This window comes from Muntiacus reevesi, chromosome 3 (genome assembly GCF_963930625.1).
Source record: "Muntiacus reevesi chromosome 3, mMunRee1.1, whole genome shotgun sequence".
NCBI classification, from domain to species: domain Eukaryota; kingdom Metazoa; phylum Chordata; class Mammalia; order Artiodactyla; family Cervidae; genus Muntiacus; species Muntiacus reevesi.
Window position 1 is genome coordinate 177,906,176 of NC_089251.1, and position 26,857 is coordinate 177,933,032.

Below are 26,857 nucleotides of genomic sequence, written 5' to 3' on the forward strand. Positions count from 1 at the left end.
TTAATCTTTTTTAGAAGATTTAGTAAATCCTTGTCTGAGTTTTGCTCCAGAAGCAGGGTCCACTGATGATCCTTTGCAGACATAAACATATTTGTTACTATGTAAAAGCAAACATTAGCAACAACAGAAAAAAGGGATGATTATGAAATTCTCACATTGGACTCAAAAGTCTCTATTCTTCCTTTTTGTTTTGGAGCTATAGACAAGTTCACAGTCCCTATCCTGGGCCAGATAATAAGGAAAACAGAATCTGTGTTAGAAACCCTCTGTCTTCTACCCTTAAGCCTTCAATTACCCATGGATGGGCCCGTTGGCCCACCACCTCAATGACCACCCCCCCCATTTATACAAATTGACCCTCAACACCTGATCCCACTATAGCCCCACCTTTCAAAATGTACCCAGAGAATGTTCCACATCTTCATAAAATTCTTTGCCTGCTCTCGTGTTAGAAAGGGTTTGATAAACCTCATGGAAGCATGAGAGGCCTTCCCTCCCAGCAGTTATCTGCACAGTGATGGACTCACTTCCCAAACAGGACTCTTTTCCTCCGTGTTCAGCCCCACTGCTAGAAATGGAGATAGAGGAATCTATGGGCAAAACACGCCAGTTTGTGCTGGATCACATGGGATGGGACAGGATTCTCAGAGAAATCATTGAAAAAAGAATAGTACTCTCGGTCCTAGAGGCCTCTTTTCTAATCAGTGTTTTACAAAGGAAGAATGACCGAACAACCCCCAGGAAATTGTGAATCAATATCAAAGGACACAGGATAAAACTCAGTGATAGTATTACCCAAAGATTTACAAGTTTTGTTTTTCCCAAGGAATCAGTAACTGACCCTTCAATACTCACTACATTTGCTACACAATTAAATGAGGTAAGGAGGGGAGTATTCTTGCCTGAAAAACCCCATGGACAGCGGAGCCTGGCAGGCAACAGTCCATGAGGTCACAAAGAGTCGGACATGACTGAGCAACGGACCACAAAAGCCCCAAGGCAGGTCAGTGCAGGCAGGATGCTCAACTTGATCAAACCCACTGGCTCCAGAAACCAAAGCAGAAACCAGAGCTACAACTCCACAGTGGTCTTAGTCTCTCTGTATAAAGGTGCCAGAGAAGCTGCTGCCCAGAGGTGCCTTCCCTGTAAATCCGTCACTCCTGTATCAAATCCCTTGAGAAAAGAGCCATGTAGATATTTGCTGATCAGGCTATAAACTCAGTTCTCATCTGAACATTAGAATCTTTGTGAGAAAGAGCCATATCCTTTTCTAAAATAATTTCCTAAACATATATCTACTAAGTAATATACATATTTCTCCAGGGGATCTTCTTGACTCAGGGATCGAATCTGGGCCTCCTGCATTGCAGGCAGATTCTTTACCATCTGCGCCACCAGGGAAGCCTAATATATATACTAGTATATGTTGTTCGGTCGCTCAGTCGTGTCCAACTCTTTGTGACCCCATGGACTGCAGCATACCAGGCCTCCCTGTCCCTCACCATCTCCTGAAGTTTGTGCAAGTTTATGCCCATTTCATTGGTGATGCCATCCAGCCCTCTCATCCTCTGATGCCCTTTTCTCCTTCTGGCCTCAATCTTTCCCAGCATCAGGGACTCTTCCAATGAGTCAGGTGTTCACATCAGATGACCAAAATATTGGAGCTTCAGCATCAGTCCTTCCAATGAGTACTCAGGGTTGATTTCCCTTAAAACTGACTGGTTTGAGTTCGGTGCTGTCCAAGGGACCTTCAAGAGTCTTCTCCAGCACCACAGCTCAAAGGCATCAGTTCTTTGGCATTCTGCCTTCTTTACAGTCCAGCTCAATTATATACTAGCTGTACTAGTATATAATATATGCTAATTAATATATAATATTTATATAATTATCTCCTTAATGTTTTTTGATCCAGTTTTCCCAAAGTAGATGAAGATTTGCTTGGCTCTACCATTTTCTATTAAAAACTCCTTTTGCAAGTTGCATCCCCTCTCTGCTTTCCTCACCTGGAAACTAGGGCTATGAATAGTATGTCTACCCCTTTGTGTTACTGTGAGGATTAAATAAGGATTAATGAAGATTCATATTTGAAGAGTTTAGAAGAGCATACAATTAAGCATGGGCTTAATTCACTGTCTATGAAGAAGGGAAATATTCGGTACAGCAAAAAAGCAGAGACAACCTACCTATTCAACATCAGGAAAATAGACAAGTTATATTGTCTTTTTGTGATATCATTTGTATCTTTGAAAACATATGATATTATGTTTTTAAAGAAACTCTTTGCCATAGGGAAATGTTGAACGTCTGTGGGGAAAAAAATCAGGATGTGTTCATGGACTATGATCCTAATTTAGATCAAAAGAAAACAAAAGAGTCAGCGAATAAAGAGAAAAAGTGAAGAGGTATCAATATTAACGGTAGACATGTCAGGGAGTGGAATTATGGATGATTTTATTTTCTTCATACTTTCTCTCCATTTTCTAAGATCTTCTACAGTAAGCATTAATATCTCCCATGTCAACTTTTAAAAAAATGCCCTTTCTCAAGAAACATTTTGGCAGGCTAACTTAAAATCTGTAGAACCAAAAAGTTCCTAGGTCATCGTAAGAGCCTCACTTTCACAGACACATGTGTCAGGGCAGTGACACCAGCATTGGCATTAATCACACATAGTCTGGAAACCCTGCTGAGTATTTATGGCCCTCCTTGCTCTAGTGCCAGCCTTCCATTCTAACTTTAACCCCAGTTCTTCTCCACACTTTGGCCAAATGAACCATTCCCCCCCCCCCAGAGTATGTGTTGTGTTCTTATTTTCATATCTCTGTTGCTTCCGCAACTTTTCTCCATTGGTCAAAATCTAACTCATCCCCAAAGCCTCCACCTCTATGAAACTTTCTCTGACCATAAAACCTCCTCCATAAAACCTCCTGGGAAAAATAGATCTCTTTCTTATAGTCCCTTAAGACTTTTATATCCCACTGTTAAACATTAGATATAATGATTACTGACTGCGGATTGTGCTTAACACATGTCTTCCCTCACTGTGAATTTAAAACAAAAGGTTATAACTGGGAGATTCTAAACGTTTGTTTTACTCAAGAGAGTCAAAGAATGAAAGCTGGGGTTTTAGAGGGCTAACTACCAGCTAGATGAAAGGCAATAATAGGATTGCAAGTGGAAGGCAAGTGACATCAAGTGGCCTAAACGACAGATTGTCAATCTAAAGATAGCTAGGCCACACCAACAGTTTTTAAAAAGATCCTCTTACTACACAGAGATTAGTACTGACCAGATCAAAAACAATGGCCAGTAGATGAGAGTCTGATTCATACATAGGCCTATTCACATTAGTAAAAACACTCAGGCTTTTCTCCAAGCCTTAAACAGTTTTGAAAATTCACCTCCCCTCAATATACTTCTGCTTTCTCTCCAGAATGGCTTCAAATGAAATGTGACTAATTTAAAAGCACACTAACCTTGGTGATTTTATTTTTAAATGTTAACAGGTGAGGCCACAGGTAAAAACAGAAACTAAATTGAAAAAACATCTTGAACCAGAAATTTTTTTAAAAAGCTATCTCTTAAAGCTAATTAACATGACAATTCTATTCATTTTTAAGTGAGAAATTATAGACTCAAGATACCCACTTTGTCCAATATATTTCATTCAAAGAGTATTTACTGAGCATTTCATAAATGCCATGAACAATTCTAACAAGTAGAGATGTGTGTGTGCTAAGTCACTTCCGCCGTGTCTAACTCTTTGCGACCCCATGGACTAAAGACCGCCAGGCTCCTCTGTCCATGAGATTCTCCAGGTAAGAATACTGGAGTGGATTACCATGCCCTCCTCCAAGGAATCTTTCCAATCCAGGGATCGAACCTGAGCAGTACAACAGAAAATAAACCAAGTAGACAGATTCCTGCCTTCTTGAAGCTTCTATCCCCTTTTCTGGCATAGTGGGTGGGACAGGAAAAAAATAAATATGTATTGAATATATTAGATGATGGTAACTGCTATTTCGGAAAACTACAAAGAGAATTATAGTGGGCTTGATTACCTTGAAACACAGAAGCTGGGTGGGTGCGGGGCCCACTGGGAAGACACTCTGCTAAAGAGCTGGAGGGAGGGAAGGTGGGAGACGGCAGGGTAGATCACTGAGGGGTGTTCTGGTTTTCAGCAGAGGGGGCGGCCAGTGCAAAGTCCCTGAGCCAGGAGTGAGCAGGAGCGAGAGAGGCTGCTCAAGCCAGATGGAAAGGAGACAGTGGATGGTGTGGTCAGCTGGTGGCACAGACCTGGTGTGGACTCTGCTGGATTCGGCCTTTTACTTAACAACATCACAGTGATTACAAACCACCGCTGACGAGTTAATAACAAATATGATGTATTTTGCTTAGATCTGCTGGCCTGCTCATCTATTTCCTAGTGTACCAGAATGGTGCCTGTATATCGTCCTGCTCATCGCCACATACTGGGACACAGGACTGCTGCCCTGATTCAGGACCTTTCCACTTGTACCTTGCTGCTGCTTTAACTGCTAAGTTGAAGGAAGGAAACTCTTTTCCTCTTTTCAATACTAGGCCTGTCTTCCCTCATTCCCAGTCTCTTTCCTGGTTTACTAAACCGGGGAATAAAGGTCTTAGACTCCGAGGCTGTGCTTGCATTTGACTTGGCACCCTGTCAGAGTTGTCTAATTCCAATGAATTAAGAAATACTCCCTCTTCACAAACAAACTCAAAAGGATGTTTTTCACTGAAAGGGAAGCATTATAATATATTCTTTGAAAAAATAAGAAGAAACTATAATATAAAGAAATTGTCTTTTCTCAAGGACACTAGTCATTTTACACTTTAGAAAAAAAAAGTTTGTTAGTGGAAGTTTTACCAAAAGAATACATAAATGATTTGAATTACTTTTTTCCTTAGTAAAAACTAAAACCTGCCCCATGGTTAAATTCCTACAGAAAGTGAAGAAAAAAAAACAACTAGTTGTTTGAGTTTAGATGGCTAGGAATTTTTAAAATAACAATTCAATTTTTTACCCATGTAAGCAACTCAGGAGGAATTTAAAAACTAATGATAAAGATTTCTGGTGCTGTTACCTTATGGACTATCAGACTGGCACTTCTTATTCTGGTTCTGATAATACCTTCAGAATAAGACTCCTGACCAGAGGTGCCGATATGGTCATGATTTCATTCACTTCATTCATTGCCTTCATAGTGATGCTGACCATAAAGAAGAATGTCCATTACTAGCAATGCAGCTCAATGAAGAGAAAAAGGAGGTATCTAACTCAGCTCTGCTGTCTAACCAGTTGTGTGTCTTAAACAACTCGCCCTCTCTGAGCCTCAGTTCCCATTCCATAGATTAAAACATTTGGAGGATTATTGTGAAGATTAAAAGAAATGGGTCAAGCATAAAGTAAGTACTAAAATGGTGGGCATTCCTTTTTCTTACTTTGAAGACATTATTTCATCCTAGGAAGGAAATTCTTCCCCATTTTCTTTTTTTCCAGCCTTATTGTGACCTAATTGAATATAATGTACAAGTTTAGGGTGTACAATGTGATGATTTATCACATGTATGTATTGCAAAATGATTACCACAGTAAGATTGGTTAACACACTCATCACCTTACATAGTTACTTGTGTGTGTGTGTGTGTGTGTGTGTGTCTGTGGTGAGAATATTTAAGATTTATTCTCTCAGCAACTTTTAAGTAGATAATACAGTACTGTTAACTACAGTCACCCTGCTGAATGTTAGATTCCCTGAACTCACTCATCTTCTTACTGGAAGTTTGTACCCTTTCACCAACATCTCCCCACTTCTCCCACCCTACCCTCCACTCCTGGCAACCATCATTCTACTCTCTGTTTTTATGAGTTTAACATTTTAAGGTTCCATGCACGGCTTCCCATCTGCCAGTTCAGGAGACGCAAGAGATTCAGGTTTGATCCCTGGGTTGGGAAGATGCCCTGGAGAAGGGAATGGCAACCCACTCCAGTATTCTTGCCTGGAAAATTCCACAGAGGACATAGTGGGCTACAGTCGATGGGATGGCAAAGAGTCGGACACGACTGAGCACGCACATAACCTAGATCATACAGTATTTGCCCTCCTTCTGACTTATTTCACCTCAAGGTTTATCCATGAAGTTGAAAGTGGAAGGATTTCCTTCTCTTTTTATTGCTGAATAATATTCCATTGTGTATATATACCCCGTCTTTATCCATTCATCCATCAATGAATATGAAGGGTGTTTCTGTATCTTGGCCATTTGAAACATGCTGTAATGAACATGGGCGTACAGATATCCCTCTGAGACCACAATTTCATTTTCTTCCCTTATTTTCAACATAAAACCTGACACACTGCCATCTCCCACCCTGAATCTCTTCTTAATTTTACCAGACCTGGGAACAACGGGTCTAGCTCCGGCTATTGTCATCAGATTTGATTTTGTATACTGTCAAGAGTTGTCTAATCTTGGAAAATTAGGAAATGTCCTTTCTTGCCAAATAAGCTCTAAATCTCAAACAAACTCACATATCTTTATATCCCAAAGCAACTTTGGATGTCATAGCTTTTGCTGACCGCCAGCAAATCTCAAAGCCAACAGTGGTCTCCTGTGACCCCGTCATTCGATAGCTGAGATGCTCATTCCAGCTCACCTGGCCTGGTTGGCGCTGCACTGGCCTCCAGGGCCCTGTTCTGCAGCAGAGCTCCCACAGCACTGGTTACAGTCGGTTCCTTTTTTGGACTCATTTGAGCTCTACCCTGGAGAGGGAGACAGAGGGAGAGGGAGGCCAGCGGGGAGGCGGGGGGTTGGGGAGGAGAAGGGAAGATCTCTGTCAGCTCGGGAAGCATACAAGGAGGGGATGTGGCCTCCCGTGCACCAGCAGCAGGGTGGAGTCATGTGCGGGACCTGTGACACCCAGGTGAGAGGGACCCACCACCCTGCACCTCAGTAACCTGGCTCCTGTCCTTCCTGCTGGGGTTCAAAACCATGTCTGGGTTTTGGAGCATTCATTCCACCATCAAGCCCTTTGGGCAAACGGTGATGTGTTAATCCTGTTCGATCAGTTGTGTGGAGACATAAGAAATCACTTAATGTCAATAAGGATAGTTAGGGAACATTTGGGCTTTTCATTACACTTGAAGATGATTTTGTGTTTAAATACATGTACAGAGAAGAAAAACAGACACTGGCAGGCATCAAATGTTTTAAACATGGAATTCCACCATCCCTACGCCACTCCCCACCCTCCTGAGTGGCAGCAGCAGAAGAGTCGAATTAATAGGGAAGAAGGACTGAAAGGTTCCTCGGGAGTTCCTTTGTGCCCTCCCTTTTACCTTGCCACAGATCCCTCCACATTTCCATGGCAACTCGGGTACAAAGATAACCTGTTCCTCGAAGTGAGAATCCTCACTTGGGCAGGGCCTGCTGCGAGGCGATGGCATGCAGCTCATCCCCAGGCAAACAAAGCAAGCTATTTTCAGAGAACCCATCCTGGTCTCTTTTGGTGAAGGGTATAACACATTTTTTAGAGCTGATTATGTTTAAAATAGAAACACATTTCAGCTGTGCTGTTAACAGCCCTTCCACACGGAAACAACACCTCCCTTTTTGTTCTCCCTCTGAATAAGCTCCACTATGAGGCAGGGCCCCAGAGTGGCGAAGCTGGCATGGGGGAAACAGCACTGCCGTTCAGATACACTCGACAGCGAGTTTACTCAGAAAGCAAGCAACTCAGAAAGCAAGCAATTTTTCTTCTGTGTTCCCAATCACCACTTCGCTCTGGAAGACAAGGAGAGGAACCAGGCCAAGTTGCTGGTTACGCTCAGGACAGCCAGCTGGCCTTCTTCAGGAATAAAAAGCACTTCCGTCCGCTGCTTCCCCCTCTGCTCCCCTTGGCCCCACAAACACTGACTTACTTCGTGGACTGCTTAGAAGAAGCGTTCGAAGAAACATAATGCACCCTTTACTTCTTTAGAAAGTCTAGGTAGAGTTGTACATTTCTTCCCCCCCCTCCCCAAATTAAGCTGAATTCAGGTGGCCCAGATGGTAAAGAATCTGCCTGCAGCGCGGGAGACCCGGGTTCAGTCCCTGGGTTGGGAAGATCCCTTGGAGAAGGGAATGGCAACTCACTCCAGTATTCTTGCCTGGAGAATCCCATGGACAGAGGAGCCTGGTGGGCTGCCGTCCATGGGGTCGCAAAGAGTCGGACACGACTCAGTGGCTAACATTTTCACTCTCACAAGTCCAAAGCAGTCATATGTCCCCCCAGATTGTGGTGCCTGTTGCACTCAAGGAGAGGACTGTCAGAGAAGGGAAGGGGGTCGGGGCAGTGTTGAGAGGGTAAAGGCAGGGGGGCCTGTGTGGTACTGCTGTTACTTGTGATCCTCCTAACAGCTCAGCCAGACACAGGCTAAAGTGAGTCTCAAAGAATTCAAGGAACTTGTCCAAACTAACCTACAGATACTATATTATAAAACTGAAGGTCAGACCCTGACTGCTGATTGTAGAATCCAAGTTCTTCCGACACTGCACTGATTCCCATGCTATTTCAGGCGTAAAGATTGAATCTCTACAACTATAGTTACCACAGGCTCCTTGCCTGCCCCACCAAAGTGACTACCTCCTCACCTCTGCATTCCGTGTTCTTTCATCTAGACGTGTGGTGTTATCTGCTCTGGAGTTAAATGCCTCTTTGCCAACCCTGATACTCTTTTACCTTATATTCCAATCAGCTTCTCAGTTCCAACAATTCTCTCTTAAATCCATACCCTTCACACACACACACCGCCCCCCCACACCCCCACATTAGTCCTGACTCTGGGCCCTCATTTCCTTTTTCGGCTGGCGTGGCTCTAACTGGTTTCTCACCAGTCCATCTTGAACACTAACTGCCAGGGTGATCTAAGAAACCAATTCCATGTTACTCTAGTCGGCATTATGCAACCAGTCGACATTGCATAAAGAATGATGTGTGAGGCCAGTGAGGGGCAATTGCATAGAAAGGCCGAGTTTTGCAGAGAGAAGCTGAAGCAGCAGCGGAGGAGGAAGAAGAGACAAGAAGGAAAGATGGACAGGACTTCTGGGGTTCCTGGAGACTTTCAATTCCTGCTTCCAGGCCCTCAGGCTGGTCGGCCTCAGATTGAAGGCATCTATCCACTTAACCCCTTCTCCTCCTCTCTGAGCCCACGTGGGTTGAAGCCCTCCTGACTCCGACGCTCACCTGGCCTGTCCCACCCCCGTCCCTCGCCCACAGGCTCTCTGTCCTTCAGCTGTACATGGTGGGCCCCTCAGGTCACGGGCTGGACATTTAGTGCATAATGTCCTTTCCAACTCCAAATCTAGACCGGTCAATTCCTCTGATATTGTGGGGAAAGTATTTGCTCCTCCTTGAAGCTTCCCATGAATCACAAGTGGCCTCTGCCTCCGCCATGCTCCTGTATATGTCAACTACTGCACTTTCCTACTGCATTGCTTCCAAGGGTGCCGCCGCCTCTGAATCACAAATCCTTGATCAACCAGTACCTGATGCAGCGGCAGGCACAGCGCAGATATTCAGTAACTGTCTAGTATATGCAGAGGTCAGAATCCATAGTCTGTAGGGTGTGCTATTGTTAGAGAGGGTCCCATTCCTATGACATGTTGGATATCATGGAAATCTTTCTAAACATGCTTCTACTGTTAAGTATTCAGACCCACTTAATCTTTTCTTTGGTATCTCTAATTGTCTTGAAGAGATCTCTAGTCTTTCCCTTTCTATTGTTTTCCTCTGCTTCAATGCACTGTTCACTTAAGAAGGCTTTCTTTTTTTAAAAATTAATTTATTTTAATTGGAGGCTAATTACATTATAATACTGTAGTGGTTTTTGCCATACATTGACATGAATCAGCCATGGGTATACATGTGTTCCCCATCCTGAACACCCTCCCACCTCCCTCCCCATCCCATCCCTCTGGGTCCTCCCAGTGCACCAGCCCTGAGTACCCTGTCTCATGCATCCCACCTGGACTGGCGGTCTATTTCACATATGATAATATACATGTTTCAAAGCTATTCTCTCAAATCATCCCACCCTCGGCTTCTCCCACAGAGTCCAAAAGTCTGTTCTGTACATCTGTGTCTCTTTTACTGTCTCGCATATAGGGTCAAGGTTAACATCTTTCTAAATTCCATATATATGCATTAATATACTGTATTGGTGTTTTTCTTTCTGACTTACTTCACTCTGTATAATAGGCTCCAGTTTCATCCACCTCATTAGAACTTATTCAAATGCGTTCTTTTTAATATCTGACTAATATTTCATTGTGTTTATGTACCACAACTTTCTTATCCATTCGTCTGCTGATGGGCATCTAGGTTGCTTCCATGTCCTGGCTATTATAAACAGTGCTGCGATGAACATTGGGGTGCACGTGTCTCTTTCAATTCTGGTTTCCTCAGTGTGCATGCCCAGCAGTGGGATTGCTGGGTCATGTGGCAGTTCTGTTTCCAGTTTTTGAAGGAATCTCCACACTGTTCTCCATAGCGGCTGTACTAGTTTGCATTCCCACCAACAATGTAAGAGGGTTCCCTTTTCTCCGCACTCTCTTCAGCATTTATTGTTTGTAGACTTTTTGATAGCAGCCATTTAAGAAGGCTTTCTTATCTCTCCTTGCTATTCTTTGGAAATGAAAAGATACTTGCTCCTTGGAAGAAAAGCTATGACACACCTAGACAGTGTATTAAAAAGCAGAGATATCACTTTGCCAACAAAGGTCTGTATAGTCAAAGCTATGGTTTTTCCAGTAGTCACATATGGATGTGAGAGTTGGACCATAAAGAAGGCTGAGTGCCGAAGAATTGATGCTTTCGAATTGTGGTGCTGAAGAAGACTCCTGAGAATCCCTTGGACAGCAAGGAGATCAAACCAGTCAATCCTAAAGGAAATCAAACCTGAGTATTCATTGGAAGGACTGATGCTGAAGCTCCAATACTTTGGCCACCTGATGAAAAGAGCTGACTCTCTGGAAAAGACCCCAATGCTGGGAAACATTGAGGGCAGAAGGAGAAGGGGACAACAGAGGATGAGACAGTTAAACTGCATCACTGACTCAATGGACATGAGTTTGAGCAAACTCTGGGAGACAGTGAAAGGCAAGGAAGCCTGGTGTGCTACAGTCCATGGAAGTTGCAAAGAGTCAGACATGACTTAGTGCCTGAACAATATAACAATCTTTTCTTGGTATCTAAGACATGTACATGAAACTAATGGTTTTCACAGTATACTGTAAGCTATGTCTCCAAAACCTTTGATGTGTATGGAGCTGTTTGCTGTTTCTGGTTGTTTTTATAAATCTATTGTCTTCTTGGCCCAGCTGTCATTTTACTTATTTGTTCAGTTGCTCAGTCACGTCCGATTCTTTGTAACCCCATGGACTGCAGCACACCAGGCTTCCCTGTCCATCACCAACTCCCGGAGCCTACTCAAACTCACACCCATCGCGTCAGTGATGCCATCCAACCATCTCATCCTCTGTGGTCCCCTTCTCCTCCTGCATTCAATCTTTCCCAGCATCAGGGTTTTTACCAATTTACAATGGCTGTTTTATTTATTTACTTTACACTGATGATTCTGGGGCTTTGAACAGGCTGAAGACCCTTCTCCACAGAGCAAACACAAACCTGTAGAACAGGCTCTGTGTGACAGTTTCCTCCACTTAAGCCAGTTTCACTTCAGGTTCTAAACACTATTGGGGGTGGTTAAAGCTGATGACAATCACCATTGGTTACAGTCTCACCATAACACCACAGGAACAATACTTAGATAGCTAAGTCTTCAACCTAAGAACCTTCAGACCCTGTAGAGAATTTTTTCTACAACATCCAACGGTGCTGTTTAGCTGGAAAGTGTTGCTCAAAAGTAGCCAAGTCCAATGAAGATTGGCTGTCCTGATCCTTACAGTTCTCAGGACGGGTGATTTAGGTTCCCTTGCAAATTCTACCTGCTTTCCCCGGGCAGACAAGGGCGCAGGAGCCAACACCTGGGGTGAGACTTACCTGTGCTCTGGATGCCAATCTGGCTGCTGTCTGGGCTGGATCAAAGACTCGGCGAGACTCTTGATCCTTGCAGAAACTAATATGTCGACTGGCTGCAGTTTCATTAAGTCTCCTCTTACAATATGGACACTGAATATAATCTGAAAATGAAGATAACAATGAAAAGGCAATTAACATTTCAAAAACAATTCTGGAAGGGAGGGACTATACGAAATGAAATAAATAGAATATGAACTCTTCTCCAAAGTGAAAGAGTGAGGTACCAAACTCTGGTTTGAGACAGCCTGTTCCAGAGGGGGAGACATACAAGGGTGCAGATAAAGGACAAGGTGGAGGAAAATTTTCCTACCTATGTACTTATTTCAATTATGAGTGTTCCCTTAAAATGTTACATGCTATGCTTTTTAAGAAAGTAGATTAATTATATATGTGGTACTGATGAAATCTGGCATTGATGACAAAAAAGTGAAAGTTGATCAGCTGTGTCCAACTCTTTGTGACCCCATGGGCTATACAGTCCATGGAGTTTCCTAGACCAGAATATTGGAGTGGGTAGCCTATCCCTTCTCCAGGTGATCTTCCCAACCCAGGGATCGAACCCAGGTCTCCCGCACTGCAGGCGGATTTTTTACCAAATGAGCTATCAGGAAACCCCAAACGTCTGGGGGAGGGGGGTGGAATTTGAAACCAACATCACACTCCTCCAGCAGTAACTAGATTTTCCTACTGAATTTCGAAGTGAGAAGACATAAATATGTTCAGAAAGCAGGTAAGGAAAAGGGAACAGGGAAAGACAAACAGGAAATAAGGGATGCTAGGACTCCGGCTTCCAGTGTCAGAACTTCTCTGGCAGCTGGCTGGGGCTTGGAACCCTCTGAGGTTCTGGGCAGGACTCGGCGGTCTCAGTCAGTCCAATCTGCAATTACCAGAGAGTGGGAGGGGCTTCCCCGGCGGCTCAGTGGTAAAGAATCTGCGTGCAATGCAGGAGATACGGGTTCGATTCCTGAGTTGGGAACAAAACCTGGGGAAGGAAATGACAACACACTCCAGTATTCTTGCCAGGATAATCGCATGGACAGAGGGACCTGGCGGGCTACAGTCCACGGGCTTGCAGAGTCGGACACAACTGAACGACCGAGCATGCGCACACACAGACAGTGGGAGAAAGAAGTGCAGAAGATCCCCGATCTTCTCAGATCAGGGAGATGATAACACGTTCTGAAGCCAGGTTGGAGCCTCTTCCTCCACAGCAAGGGGGCTGGTGGGGGGTTGTGTTGTTTTGTTTTGCTTTAGGCACCTTGAAGGGATGACAAAGTGGATATTCAAGAGGTAGAATAATAACTCTCTCTCCTCCCTGGAAGGATATGAGATAGTATCATCTTAAGCTCTGCATAGAAGGTTGGTTTAGTGTACAGTCAAAACATGTGTGAACAGATATTTAAAGCAGTGATATGTTCAAAGCTAAAGATTTCTTTTGAAGGCATCTTTTTAAGCAGTTTGGGGAGTTTTCTTCTTCAACAGATCATTTCCTAAAATGAATACTCATAAAATGAAAGAATTTGAATATATAAGAGACTGAAATAAAAGAAATGGTTAGCTCTTAACTTTTACTTCACACTCTGGGAGCTGCTGTTCAGTTGCTCAGTCATGTCTAACTCTTTGTTACCCCATGGACTGCAGCAAGCCAGGCTTCCCTGTCCTTCACTGTCTCCTGGAGTTTGCTCAGATTTATGTCCACTGAATCAGTGATGCCATCCAACCATCTCATTCCCTGTTGCTCCCTTTTCCTCCTGCCCTCAATCTTTCCCAGCATCAGGGTCTTTTCCAGTGAGCTGGCTCTTTGCATTAGGTGACCAAACTATGGGAGATTTAGCTTCAGCATCAGTCCTTCCAGTGAATATTCAGGACTGGTTTCCTTTAGGATTGACTGGTTTGATCTCCTTGCTGTCCAAGGGACTCTCAGGAGTCTTCTCTAGCATCACAATTCAAAAGCATCAGTTCTTCGGCACTCACCTTCTTTATGGTCCAACTCACATCCCTATATGAATACTGGAAAAACCATAGCTTTGACTAGACAGAACTTTGTTGGCAAAGTGATGTCTCTGCTTTTTAATACAGTATCTAGGTTTGTCATAGCTTTTCCTACAAGAAGTAAGTGTCTTTTAATTTCATGGCTGCAGTCATCATCTGCAGTGATTTTGGAGCCCAAGAAAATAAGATCAGTCTCTGTTTCCACTTTTTCTCCATCTATTCGCCATGAAGTGATGGGACTGGATGTCATGATCTTAGTTTTTTGAATGTTGAGTTTTAAGCCAGCTTTTTTTTTGGGGGGCGGGGGTGGCTTTATTCTTCAATGTATGTCATGTAAGGGTTAAGTCAGCTTTTTCACGCTCCTCCTTCACCCTTATTGAGAGGATCTTTGGTTCTTCTTTACTTTCTGTCATTAGGGTAGTATCATCTGCATTATCTGAGGTTGTTGATATTTCTCCCAACAATCTTGATTCCAGCTTGTGATTTATCCAGCCTGGTATTTTGTACTCTGCACAGAAGTTAAATAAGCAGGGTGAAAATATACAGCCTTAATGTACTCCTTTCCCACTTTGGAACCAGTCTGTTGTCCTATGTCTGGTTCTAAATGTTTCTTATTAACCTGCATACAGGTTTCTGAGGAGGCAGATAAGGTGGTCTGGTATTTCCATCTCTTGGAGAATTTTCCAGTTTGTGTGATCCACACAGTCAAAGGCTTTAGCATAGTCAATGAAGCAGATGTTTTTCTGCAATCCTCTTGCTTTTTCTATGATCCAATGGATGTTGGCAATTTGGCCTCTGGTTCCTCTGCCTTTTCTAAATTCAGTTTGTACATCTGGAATTTCTTGGTTCACATACTTTTGAAGACTAGCTTGAAGGATTTTGAGCATTACCTTGCTAGCATGTGAAATGAGCACAATTGTACAGCAGTTTGAACATTCCTTGGCATTTCCCTTCTTTGGAATTGAAATGAAAACTGACCTTTTCCCATCCTGTGGATACTGTTGAGTTTTCCAAATTTGCTGGTATAGCGAGGGCAGCACTTTAACAGCATCATCTTTTAGGATTTGAAATAGCTCAGCTGGAATTTCATCATCTCCACAAGCTTTGTTTATAGTAATGCTTCCTAAATCCCACTTGACTTCACACTTCAGGATGTCTGGCTCTGGGTGAGTGACCACACCATTGTGGTTATCCAGATCATTAAGACCTTTTTTGTATAGTTTTTCTGTGCATTTTTACCACCTCTTCTTGATCTCTTCTGCTTCCATTAGGTCCTTACTGTTTCTGTCCTTTATTGGGCCTATCTTTGCATGAAATTTTCCCTTGTTGCTGTTCAGTTGCTCCGTCATGTCCGACTCTTTGCAACCCCATGGATTGCAGCACGCCAGGCTTCCCTGTCCATCACCGTCTCATGAGTTTGCTAAAACTCATGTCCATTGAGTTGGTGATGCCATCCAACCATCTCACCCTCTGCTGCCCTGTTCTCCTTTTGCCTCCAGTCTTTCCCAGCATCAGGGTCTTTTCCCAATGAGCTGGCTGTTCGCATCAGGTGGACAAAGCATTGGAACTTCAGCTTCAGCATGAGTCCTTCCAGTGAATATTCGGGGTTGATTTCCTTTGGAATTGACTGGTTTGAACTGCTTGCTTTCCATTAGTAGTACTGTTAGTCACTCAGTCATGTCTGACTCTTTCCCACCCCACAGACTGTAGCTCGCCAGATTACTCTGTCCATGGGATTCTCCAAGCAAGAGTACTGGGGTGGGTGGCCATTCCCTTCTCCAAGGGATCTTCCTGACCCAGGGATCGAACCCGGGTCTCCTGCATGGCAGGCAGATTCTTTACCATCTGAGCTACAGAGCTCTCACTCTCAAAAGTCTTCTTCAGCACCACAGTTCAAAGGCATCAATTCTTCGGCACTCAGCCTTTTCTGCGGTCCACTCTCACATCCGTACATGACTACTAGAAAAACCACACTTTCATCATTAATTCCATACTTACTGAACACCTATTACACTCCAAGTAACTTGAGGATACAGTGTCTCTGTAATCATGGACTAAGCATTCTAATACAGAAACAAAAATTTTCCCATGGTGACCAATTCCTTGAGCAAAATAAAAGAAGGCAGCATTGGGAAATGGTGAAGGCTCTACAGCCTGCCTGACTGGTTTTGAGCCACAGCTCTTCACCTGCTGCGTGTGTGCACTTGGGCACGTTACTTAACCTCCTTCAGCTTCAATTTCCCCAGCACCTACATATCACCTATTTCACTGAGGTGTTGTGAAAGTTACCTGTGATAATCCACAGTGGGGCGTGGCACAGTGGGTGAGTGGAACAAGCTGTTACTATAGGGAAACAGGCCCAGCCAGCTTGTGTTCCAACTATCAAACAAGGGAGAAACTGCTTATGAAAAGTAAAATAGAGAGTGCCATTAGCATGCAGAACTCATTTACAATAGTGTAGAAAACCATCTAGGACTGAGTTCGTGGTTCAGTGGTTATTTCTTTAGTTTTACCAACTGCAAAGTTACAATTTACACCATTTATATCAGAGATACTGCTACCATAAGCGAGACAGTTTGGTCAAAGGCAATGATTACGGTAGTGACCATGTTGCTTCCTTAGTCTGACTTGTTCATTCATTGATTGCACCTTTCTAGGGATTTGGCACTCACTATATCCTGCCATGGAGACAGCCAAGCTGAAGTGTATTTTCCTGCTGACAAAAATCTCAGAGATGGCTAGAGGACTAGGCAGACAATTACCACTCTGGGGAATAAGCTCCCAAAGGAGGAAGCTCTAGGTCCTCCAGGAGCCCACAGGAGGAACCTGAAGCCCAGGCTTAAGAGGGCAGAGGCGGGGACTTCCCTGGTGGTCCAGTGGCTAAGAGTCCGTGCTCCCAATGCAGGGGGCCCAGTCTCAAGCCCTGGTCAGAGAACTAGATCCCACATGCCGCAACTAAGACCCAGCAACCCAGCACAGCCAAATAAATTTTAAAAATTAAAAAAAAAAAAAAAAAAAAAGAGGGCAGAGGAAGAGAAGATCAAACACACTGAGAATGGAAGAGGTTTTTTTCCCTGCAACAATAATTTGAACACAGCATGACTGAGCTACACATTCTGCCCTCATCTCAATCCAGTCTCCTCTTCCTCTGCCAATAATGTCATAAAATCATGATGTGCTATTTCAACAGATAATGATTTTTAAAGTCTTACTCCAGATCTCATGAAAGATTAAAGTGGAAAATTAAGCATCATTTGAAAATGCAAGCATTTTGTTGAATACCCATGTATCAACATGTAGCCCTGTGAAACAGTGAGCAAATAACAGGACTCACTGAAAATCCCAATTGTAAATATTCTATTATCACTGCCCTATAAGCTGTCACATAATCTTGGAAAGTTGAATGACTGCAAACTCACTTAAGTCATAAGAATTAGAATATATGCATGTCAAAAAATTGGGCCACGAAATAGGGAATCATGCTGGGGAAAAAAAAAGGAAATTACTTCCAAACTCATATATACTAGCCCATATGATTAATAACTCTAGTTATGTCTGTATAAATTTTCTAAGTATTTAAGCTGGAGGATATATGGGCTAATATAAAATCCCTGTGCAATCAAAATAATTGGATCATAATGAAAATGTGCTATTGGAGGTAATCATTTTGCTTGGTGCATAAAATTATAATAAGGGCATGGGGAAGAATTTAATTATAAAACTATATTTTAGCATAAAAATTTAAAGGGCAGGAAAATAAACTGTACACTTGATGAGGCCTTACAAAGGGAATTATTTATTTTAAAGAAACAATAATCCCACATTTTAAATCCAACGTGGAAATTAGAGAAATTCACACAGTGGGACATCTGACATGTTTTCACTATTCAACTACAGAACTAGAAGGTAGCCATAAACCCTGCAGCTTCTGCTATAAAATGAAGCAGTTCTCATAAAAGATGTTTTTATTATACAAAGCTTGTTGCCAAAGTCTTATCAAAATTACAGCCATAGATCTTTCTATGGAACATCTTAAGACAACAGACCATTCCAAGTCATATTTTCATTAGCACCTAGCAAAAATGTAGCAGTTATTAACAGTATTTTCTGGTATTGAGGTTCTGATAATTTTTTGGATGGTTTTTATAGTATTACACTGTGACTTTGTTTTACTTCTTATATAATTTAATTAATTGCTTTTTGCTGTGCTGTGTGGCTTGCACAATCTTAGTACTCCAATCAGGAACTGAACCTGTACCCCTGGTAGCAAAAGTGTGGAGTTCTAACCAGTGGACTGCCAAGGGAATTTTCTTTTTTCTTTACTTTTAAAAATGAACTTTGAGGAATAATTTACATACATAAAATGCACCTATTTGAGTTCTGACAAATATATTTGTGTAACCAACCCAATTAAAATGTGGAACAAATTTATTACCTCCAAAAGTCCCCTCATGCCCCTGTTCCAGTCAACATCTTCCCAAACCCAGACTCCTATTTTCCTGTCACTAAAGACGAGTGCTACCCCTTGTATATCTTACTGTAAGAGGGCATCCACGGTGCTACATGTATCGTTACACTTTCTTCTTACTGTTCAGTTGTATTCCATTTTGTAGATATTCCACAATTTGCTTATCCATCTACTTGCTGATGGTCATTTTCAGTTGTTCCTAGTTTATGCTATTTAAAGGAAGCTGCTATGACCATTAATGTGTAAGTCTGTTTTAAGGCCATATTTTGCATAAACAGTTAGGAATGGAATTGCTGTATAGGTAAGTGTATGTTTAACTTAAGAAAATACCAGTGCAAAGTGACTATGCTATTTTAGACTCCCAGTAGCAGCATATGAGAGTTCCAGCTGTTCTATATCCTAGCCATCACTTGTATTGTCAGTCTTCACTTTTAGCCATTCAAGTGGGTGCGTACTGGTGTCTCACTGTGGTTTTAATTTACATGTCCCTATTAAAAACGATGCTGAGTATCTTTTCATGTGCTTATTGACCATTATTTTGTGACATTCTGTTCAAAGACATCTCTTGCCTTTTCCTTATTGGGTTGTTATCCTATTAAGTCATAAGACTTCTTTAAATATTCTTGCTATTTGACCTTCCTCAGATACAAGTGTTGTAAATATTTTCTCTTGCCCTATACCTCATCTTTGCATTCTCCTAATGGTGTCCTCTCACAACTAAAGTTTTTAATGTTGGCGAAGCCCAGTTTACCAATTTCCTTTAAAAAAAAATTGTTACTGTATCTTGTATCCAGCTTAAAAAGTCTTTGTTGACTCTTAGATCAAAGATGTTTGTTTTTTCTAGAAATCTTACAGTTACAGCACTTATGTTAGGTCAATGAGTCATTTTGAATTTTTGTGTATGTATAAGGATCAAAATTCATTTTTGCCATTTTGATATCCAGTTGTCTCAGCATCAGTTGTTAATAAGACTTTCTTTTCCCACTCTGAACTACTTTTGTTAAAAATCAATTAACAAATTGATTGAGGGGAGATCTACATTTAGATTTTCTTTTCTGTTCAGTTGATATTCTAATACCAAATTGTCATGAATCCTGTAATATTATTGTAAGTCTTGACATCAGATAGGTAAGTCCTCTGATTTTATTCTTTTTTCAAAACTATCCTGGCTTTGAATTTCTGTGTAATTTTAATATCAGCTGGTCAATTCCCATTTGGCAAGAAAACTCACAGGGATCTTCACTGGAATTACATTTTGTCCACAGATCAATCTGGTGATAACCGACTTCGTAACACAATACAGGAGTCTTCCAAACCACAAAAATTGTAAATATCTCCATTTATTTTGGTCCTCTTTAATTTCTCTAAGGAATGTGTTGCGGCTTTTATTTTACAAGTCTTACACATATTTTGTTAAATATATACATAAGTATTTCATGTTTTTTACATGATTGTAATGTCATCTTTCATTTTTTTCAACTGTTTATGCCTAGTATCTGGAGAAGGAAATGGCAACCCACTCCAGTGTTCTAGCCTGGAGAATTCCATGGACGGAGGAGCCTGGTGGGCTGTGGTCCGTGGGGTTGCAAAGAGTTGGACACAACTAAGCAACTAACCCACTCATGCCTAGTATACAGAAATACAACTCACCTGTGTATATTGACATTATATCCTGAAAGCCTATTAAATTAACTTGCAATTTCAGTAGCATTTTTTGTAGTTTTGTAAGATTTTCTACATTTACTGCTTCATGCTCACATTGTCTGTAAATAAGGATAGTTTTACTTTGTCCTCTCCCACCTTTAAGTTTATGTGTGTGTATAAAATACGTAACTTTTTCCTTATTACAATGGGCACCATGTCCGGGATAGTGCTGAACGGAAGTGGTCAGAAAGGACACACTTGCTTCTGTCCTGAACTCAGTGGGAAAGTGTTCAGCTTTTCACCTTTAAGTTGTATGTTAGCTGTAGCTTTTTCAGAGATGTGCTTTATTAAGGAAGTTCCCGTTTATTTCTACCTAAGAGCTTTTTTCTTTTTTAAGCATGTATAGGTATTGTATTTTGTACAGGCTTTTCCTGTATCTACTGAGATGACCATACACTTGAAAAAAATATTTTGTTAATATGATGAATTACATTTACTATTTTCTTCCTTCTACTTAAGTGTAATTTGTTCTTCTTTTTCTAACTTTTTAAAGAGGAAGTTTAAGGCAATTGACTTAAACCTTTTTCCCCCTTTTCTAATGCAAGCATTTAAAGCTATAAACTTTCCTTTAAGCACTGCTTTAGCTGAATCCCACAAATTTTGGTATGTTTTCATTACCATTCAGTTAAAAATATTTTCTAATTTTTCTTGTAATTTCTTCTTAGAGTCATAGGGTATTTAGAAATTATTTGTTAATTTCCAAATACTCAAGAGTTCTCTTGATATATTTTCATCATTAATTTCTAATTTAATTCTACTGTACTCAAATAACATAGTCTGTATGATTTCAATCCTTTCAGATTTATTGAGATCCACTTTGTGGTCCTGCACATGGTCTATCTTGGTTGAATGTTCCATGTGTACTTGATAACAATTATATTCTGCTGTCACTGTGTATCACGTTATAGCTACAGATGTCAATTGGATCAAAATGATACAAGCCAAGGAGCAGCTGTCCCTCAGGGAAGGTGTGGCCTCTCTAGACCCACCTGGTTCACCTCCCCATCTTGTTACCTCCTGCTCGCTTATTTGTGTCTTTAAAGTGTTTCTTGTGGAAACATATAATTGGACCTTGCTTTAGTATTCAGTTTGACAATCTCTGCATTTTATCTTAAGTGTTCAGGTTATTTATAGGCAACTATCTATATGGTTAGGTTTAAACCTATCATTTTGCTATTTATATTTATCCCACCTGGTCTTTATTCCTTTTTTCATCTTTTCACGTCTTCTTTAGATTGAATTTTTTTCCATTTTATCTCCAGTCAACATAATGTCTTATCAGCTATACATCAATATTTTTGAATGCCTACTCTAGGGCTTATTAATAGGCATCTTTATGATATAATACTCTACCTTCAGATAGTACTATACCTACTCATGTAAACCTTAAGAACCTTTCAACAATATATATTCATTTTCCCACTCAACCATATCCTGTTATTGCCATACTTTTCACTTCCAAATGTTATAATTCCCATAGTATGCTCCTACTCATGCTTTAAGTAGTCAGTTATAACCCTCAGTTAACATTATCAATGGAAAATAAGACAAGGATATCTGTTTTTACCAATGCTATTTAACATGGTATTGGACGTTCTAACCAGAAGATTTAACACAGAAAAGACATACAAATTGAAGAGGAATAGGTAAACATCTCCTTTCACAAATAATATAAACTGATATGTAGAAAACCCTAAAGATTCCACACCAAAAACCACTTGTTAGAGCTAATAATCAAAATTCAGCAAAGCTGCAGGACAACAACACACAAAAATTGGTTGTACTTCTATGCACTAACAATCTGAAGAGAAAGTCAACAATTCCATTTACAATAATACCAAAAGAATGCTTAGAAATAAATTTAGCCAAAGAAGCAAAAGACTCAAACACTAAAAACCACAAAACATTGCTGAAAGAAATTAAAGAAGGCATAAATAAATGGAAAGACATCCCATATTCATGAATTGGACAACCGATAAAGGAATACAAAAAGGCTGTATATTGTCTCCCTGCTTATTTAACTTATATGCTGAGTACATCATGCAAAATGCCAGGCTGGATAAAATCAGAAGCTGGTATCAAGACTACCAGGACAAATATCATATACGAGGGCTTCCCTCGTGGCTCAGTTGGTAAAGAATCTGCCTGCAATGCAGGAGATCCAGGTTTGATTCCTGGGTCGGGAAGATCCCCTGGAGAAGGAAATGGCAACCCACTCCAGTATTTTTGCCCGGAGAATCCCATGGACGTAGGAGGGTGGCAGGCTACAGTACATGAGGTCACAAGAGTCAGACACGACTTAGTGACTAAGCCACCACCAGATATGCAGATGATACCAATCTAATGGCAGAAACCCAAGAGGAACTAAAGAGCCTCTTGATGAGAGTGAAAAAGGACAGTGAAAAATCTGACTTTCACCATTTAAAAAAACCAAGATCATGGCGTCTGGTCCCATCACTTCAGGGCAAAGAGAAAGGGAAAAAGTGGAAGCAGGGACAGATTTTATTTTCCTCAGCTCCAAAATCACTGTGGACGGTGACTGTAGCCAGGAAATTAAAAGACACAAGTTCCTTGGAAGGTAAACTATGACAAACCTAGACAGTGTATTAAAAAGCAGAGGCATCACTTTGCCGACAAAGGTCCATATTGTCAAAACTATGTTTTTCCCAGTAGTCATGTACGGATGTGAGAGTTGGACCCAAGGAAGGCTGAGTGCTGAAGAAATATCAAATTGTGGTGCTGGAGAAGACTCTCGAAGTCCCCTGGACAGCATGGAGATCAAACCAGTCAATCCTAAAGGAAATCAACCCTGAATATTCACTGGAAGGACTGATGCTGAAGCTGAAGCTGCAATACTTTCGCCACCTGATGCAAAGAGCCAACTCACTGGAAAAGACCCTGATGCTGGGAAAGTGAAAGTCGCCCAGTCATCGAACTCTTCGTGACCCCATGGACTGTAGCCCACCAGGCTCCTCTGTCCATGGAATTCTCCAGACAAGAATACTGGAGTGGGTTGCCTTTCTCTTCTCCAGGGGATCTTCCCAACTCAGGGATCAAACCCAGGTCTCCCACCTTGCAAGCAGATTAGTATTTATGCTTTAGGAGGAAGCAAAGTATAATGACTCGGCCAAAAACTCAAGCATAGCCTCAACTGGTTAAGAGTAAAATGTCAAAAGCAAACCAAACTGTCCACACACCTGGGTTGACGGTTGGAGGAGGTGGAGGTGGGAGAGGCCGGCCTTCTTTAATGGCTAGTGTACACTGCTTTGCTGACTGAATCAAATTAATGAAGTCTTCATGCTGTTGTCTCCAGTTAGATTTTCTCACGGGTTGTGGCTGTAAAAAAAATTAAACCAACATATACTAATCTAGGCTATATATCTCACTGTTTTAATCTTTTTTTTTAAGCTGGGATTTGAATTTATAAGAAACGGAACTGTGAAATTTGGAGAAAAAAAGAGAGTTTGCTTTCCAAAAGCACTAAAAGAGGTTTGGAAAACACAGTAATAAAATTTTCAAGTCACAGTAGTGAGGGAAAATACAAAACAACAATCACAAAAAACAAAGAAATTACAAAACTTTAAAGGAAGACCTAAATGTAACCTTAAAGTGACTGTCTTCCAAGTTAATTGCTGGATTTAATGCTACTCTAATGAAAATATAAACGAGATTTGTTTTCTGCCACATCTGGAAAGTATCTGAAATACATTTGGAAATCTAAGTGTGCATGATTAAAAAGAAAACAGTAAAGGTGGATTATACTTACATGACATTACATTGCCCTATCAAGCAAAAATGAAAGCAGAGAGCCAGAAAGAGGCTTTCATGTACTGAAGGACATAATCAAGAACAGCGAGGAAGATATCGATAGTACCTTGGACTGAGGCGCCTTCACCACAGTGGGAATGTCAGCGCCCTGCAATCTTTGTTTTAAGGAATTGAAAGGTTTACGTTTTTTGTTGAAGAGTTTTCTACAAATTGGTCCATGTCTTTCCTAGAAAAGAAGGAGTGGGGATTAACATTTTTAACATGTACAATCACAGAGTTCGTAATGGCTCAGTGTATTCAAGCAGCCCCCACTGCAGTGACTGGGTTGCACCTTCAGAGCCAAGTTCATTCTCTAACTCTCAAATCACAGCAGAGCAAATCCATCTGGCTCTCTTCACCCATGTTACACATAACTAGATATTGTGTTTGGGCAAGGTCAAGAAAAGGCCTCTACAGCTAAAGAAACTGACTTAAAATTTGGTCTTACATATTTAACTTAACCACTTGGGCTCAGTGAATAGTTGCAAGCATTAAACAATGTTGAAAAGACTCAGTTTCTAGTTTAAATTGAAATAAATTATTTCTGATATTTGGCTAGGTACTCACTGAAGCCAAGGAAATTTTCTTTACTTCTATTCTGTTTTCTGCCTTCACTGTTTCTAAATTCCAAAAGCAAGTCATCCAGGAATTGAGTCCCAACAACCTTGTTTTTCCATCATTTTGAAGTAATTCTCTGCATACAAAAGTATGCAAAGCAAGGGGAAACTTAGCTTCTTATACAAGTGGAAACTTTTCAGAAAAACTCTTACCACTCAACATTTCAAAACTGGATTTAACTGGGTTGCTTTTCTACATACAGCAAATCAAACCACTTAACTCCTGAAAAAAATGAGTGGAGAGGTTTCAAAGAAATATTTGAGAACATCTGCAAGAAACAACTGGGACAACCATACGACAAATGAAAAATACATAAATTCCATTTAAGTTATGAAGACATTTTCCCTTAGTGTGTCCAAACATTTTTCATGAAGTCATTTATTTTAGAGCAAACCTAAGCTTATAATATTAAACTTTAAAATATTACAATACTTACAAGACCATTGGCAGAGAAAATGACTCCAGCCAGTAGACCAGTAAAAACTCAGCATTTCTGGTACAAAAACCATGGAACCAGCATATAGAGCTTTGCCTGTGTTGTTTGTAGTTGTGATGTAGTCACTAAGTTATGTCTGACTCTTTTGCAACCCCACGGACAAGGCTCCGCCAGGCTCCACTGTCCATGGGATTTCCCAGGCCAGAATACTGCCTGTGTACCACCTTTATAAAGTTACTGCACCACTAAAGGATTATGCCAATCTTTGCCTTCCACTCTAAACCCTCTTCATTCATGGTCATGTAACTCATAACAGCTATCAGTTACTTTGTCCAGACCCAAAAAATACAGGATCCATGAAAATCACTGCACCTGGTGATAAACACGCCATACCATTTTAAAACTGAAGGGGAGAAGAGAAAGAGCAGATCGCTTGATCAACTGCTCTTTGCAGCCCAGAAATGGGTCAACGAAGTAAAACTCAAGAGGACTCAAGAATACTTAGCATTTAGTGATCTCTCTTCAAAGGTACCTCCCTGGGTCTCAAATCCAGTCTCATGGGGTGCAGTCTTGGGTTCGCAAAGGCAGTTCCCTGGGGGATTATTGGGCCACAATAGGCCTTGTGAGTTCCCCTTCTAGATCCAGGAAGCTCTAGCTGCAGTTAACTAGAACAGATATTCTATTTTTAAATTCCCCAGAGAAATAAAACCTACAACCTCATTTGGTGGTCTTTTGCCCCAAATGTAGTCAGGATTATAGTCCAAATTCTTTTAAGTTTGAAAACAAGACTCTTTGATCTAAATGTCCCAGCTAATAGTTCATTATCTTAGATTTTTAAAAAAAATCATTTTTCTTGGGAACTCCTTCATAATATGGGAAGTTTGTTTTCCTAATTTTGAAATAAATCAAGCCTTTATTCAACTTTATGGGCATCAATCAGGGGACTTGACATGCAGTTAGCTTAAATCTAATTAACAATTAGGTCCTGGAACAGGACTAACACCCATTTTGTTCAAATTACATTAAATCCCTGAAACTGGAGAGTTGTCTTTATACGTGGCAAAGCAGAAAACAGAGGGAGGTTAAAGGACTTGTCAGAATTAGTGACAAATTTGAGGCTAAAAGCCAAGTTTCCAGATGCTCCAAATTCAATGTTCATTCCTCTTGACTAGCTAATTTCCCTGGTGCTTTGGCCTTAAAATTTGAATTTTTGATGCTTATAGAAAAGGCGAAAGAGCCAAAACCTCTCAAGAGACAATCAGCTGTGCCAAGACACTTTTATCTGGCTTCCTTTCAGGAAGGGGACCAGATTTAAAAAGCTCCCTTTTGAAGGGGGCAGCATCAACCTACCTAAGTGTCCTCGGGGCCTGCCAGCCACAGGTTATGTACTTTTCTCCCCTTGCTTTCCCTCCACATCTGTCTTTAATCTTTGCCACTGCGGCCTCCTCACTGACTTGACAGTTCATTTAACTCCAATGAAACACATCTACAAAATGTCTTTATGTTTACCAGAACATCTGCTGCAAAGCGTCTTCCACAGACTTCACAGGGAAATAATTCCTGATTGCCATCTGTATAGGATCCAAGAGCACATTATGTTAGTTTCATGGACTTGCCTGCCCAAGAAGAAATGACTGAGTGGGGGAGACCTCAATAGCTTGATGTCCTCACTCTCCCCCCATCATCCAGCGACTTCCTTCTCTTAGGAAGATCCTTTGTAAAACTCACCCAT

General features: G+C 41.2%; 1 protein-coding gene across 1 annotated transcript; it reads right to left on the minus strand.

Moving 5' to 3' along the window:
* Positions 1-26,857, minus strand: ZC2HC1B (zinc finger C2HC-type containing 1B). Its single transcript, XM_065928956.1, has 7 exons — positions 26,854-26,857; positions 26,635-26,696; positions 24,139-24,258; positions 23,462-23,600; positions 12,062-12,201; positions 6,677-6,782; positions 1-71 (listed from the first exon to the last, which is right to left on the minus strand). Exons 1-7 carry the CDS (start codon positions 26,855-26,857, stop codon positions 1-3), a joined length of 642 nt encoding a protein of 213 aa, XP_065785028.1.

Bases quoted from the DNA above. Each gene is read 5' to 3' on its own strand.
- ZC2HC1B (XM_065928956.1), bottom strand. The intron at 24,259-26,634 runs GTAAACATAAAG...CTTCTTTTCTAG, and splicing joins GCTTTGCAGCAGATGTTCTG to GAAAGACATGGACCAATTTG. The intron at 12,202-23,461 runs GTGTGTGGACAG...CTTCATTTTCAG, and splicing joins TCCTCCAACCGTCAACCCAG to ATTATATTCAGTGTCCATAT.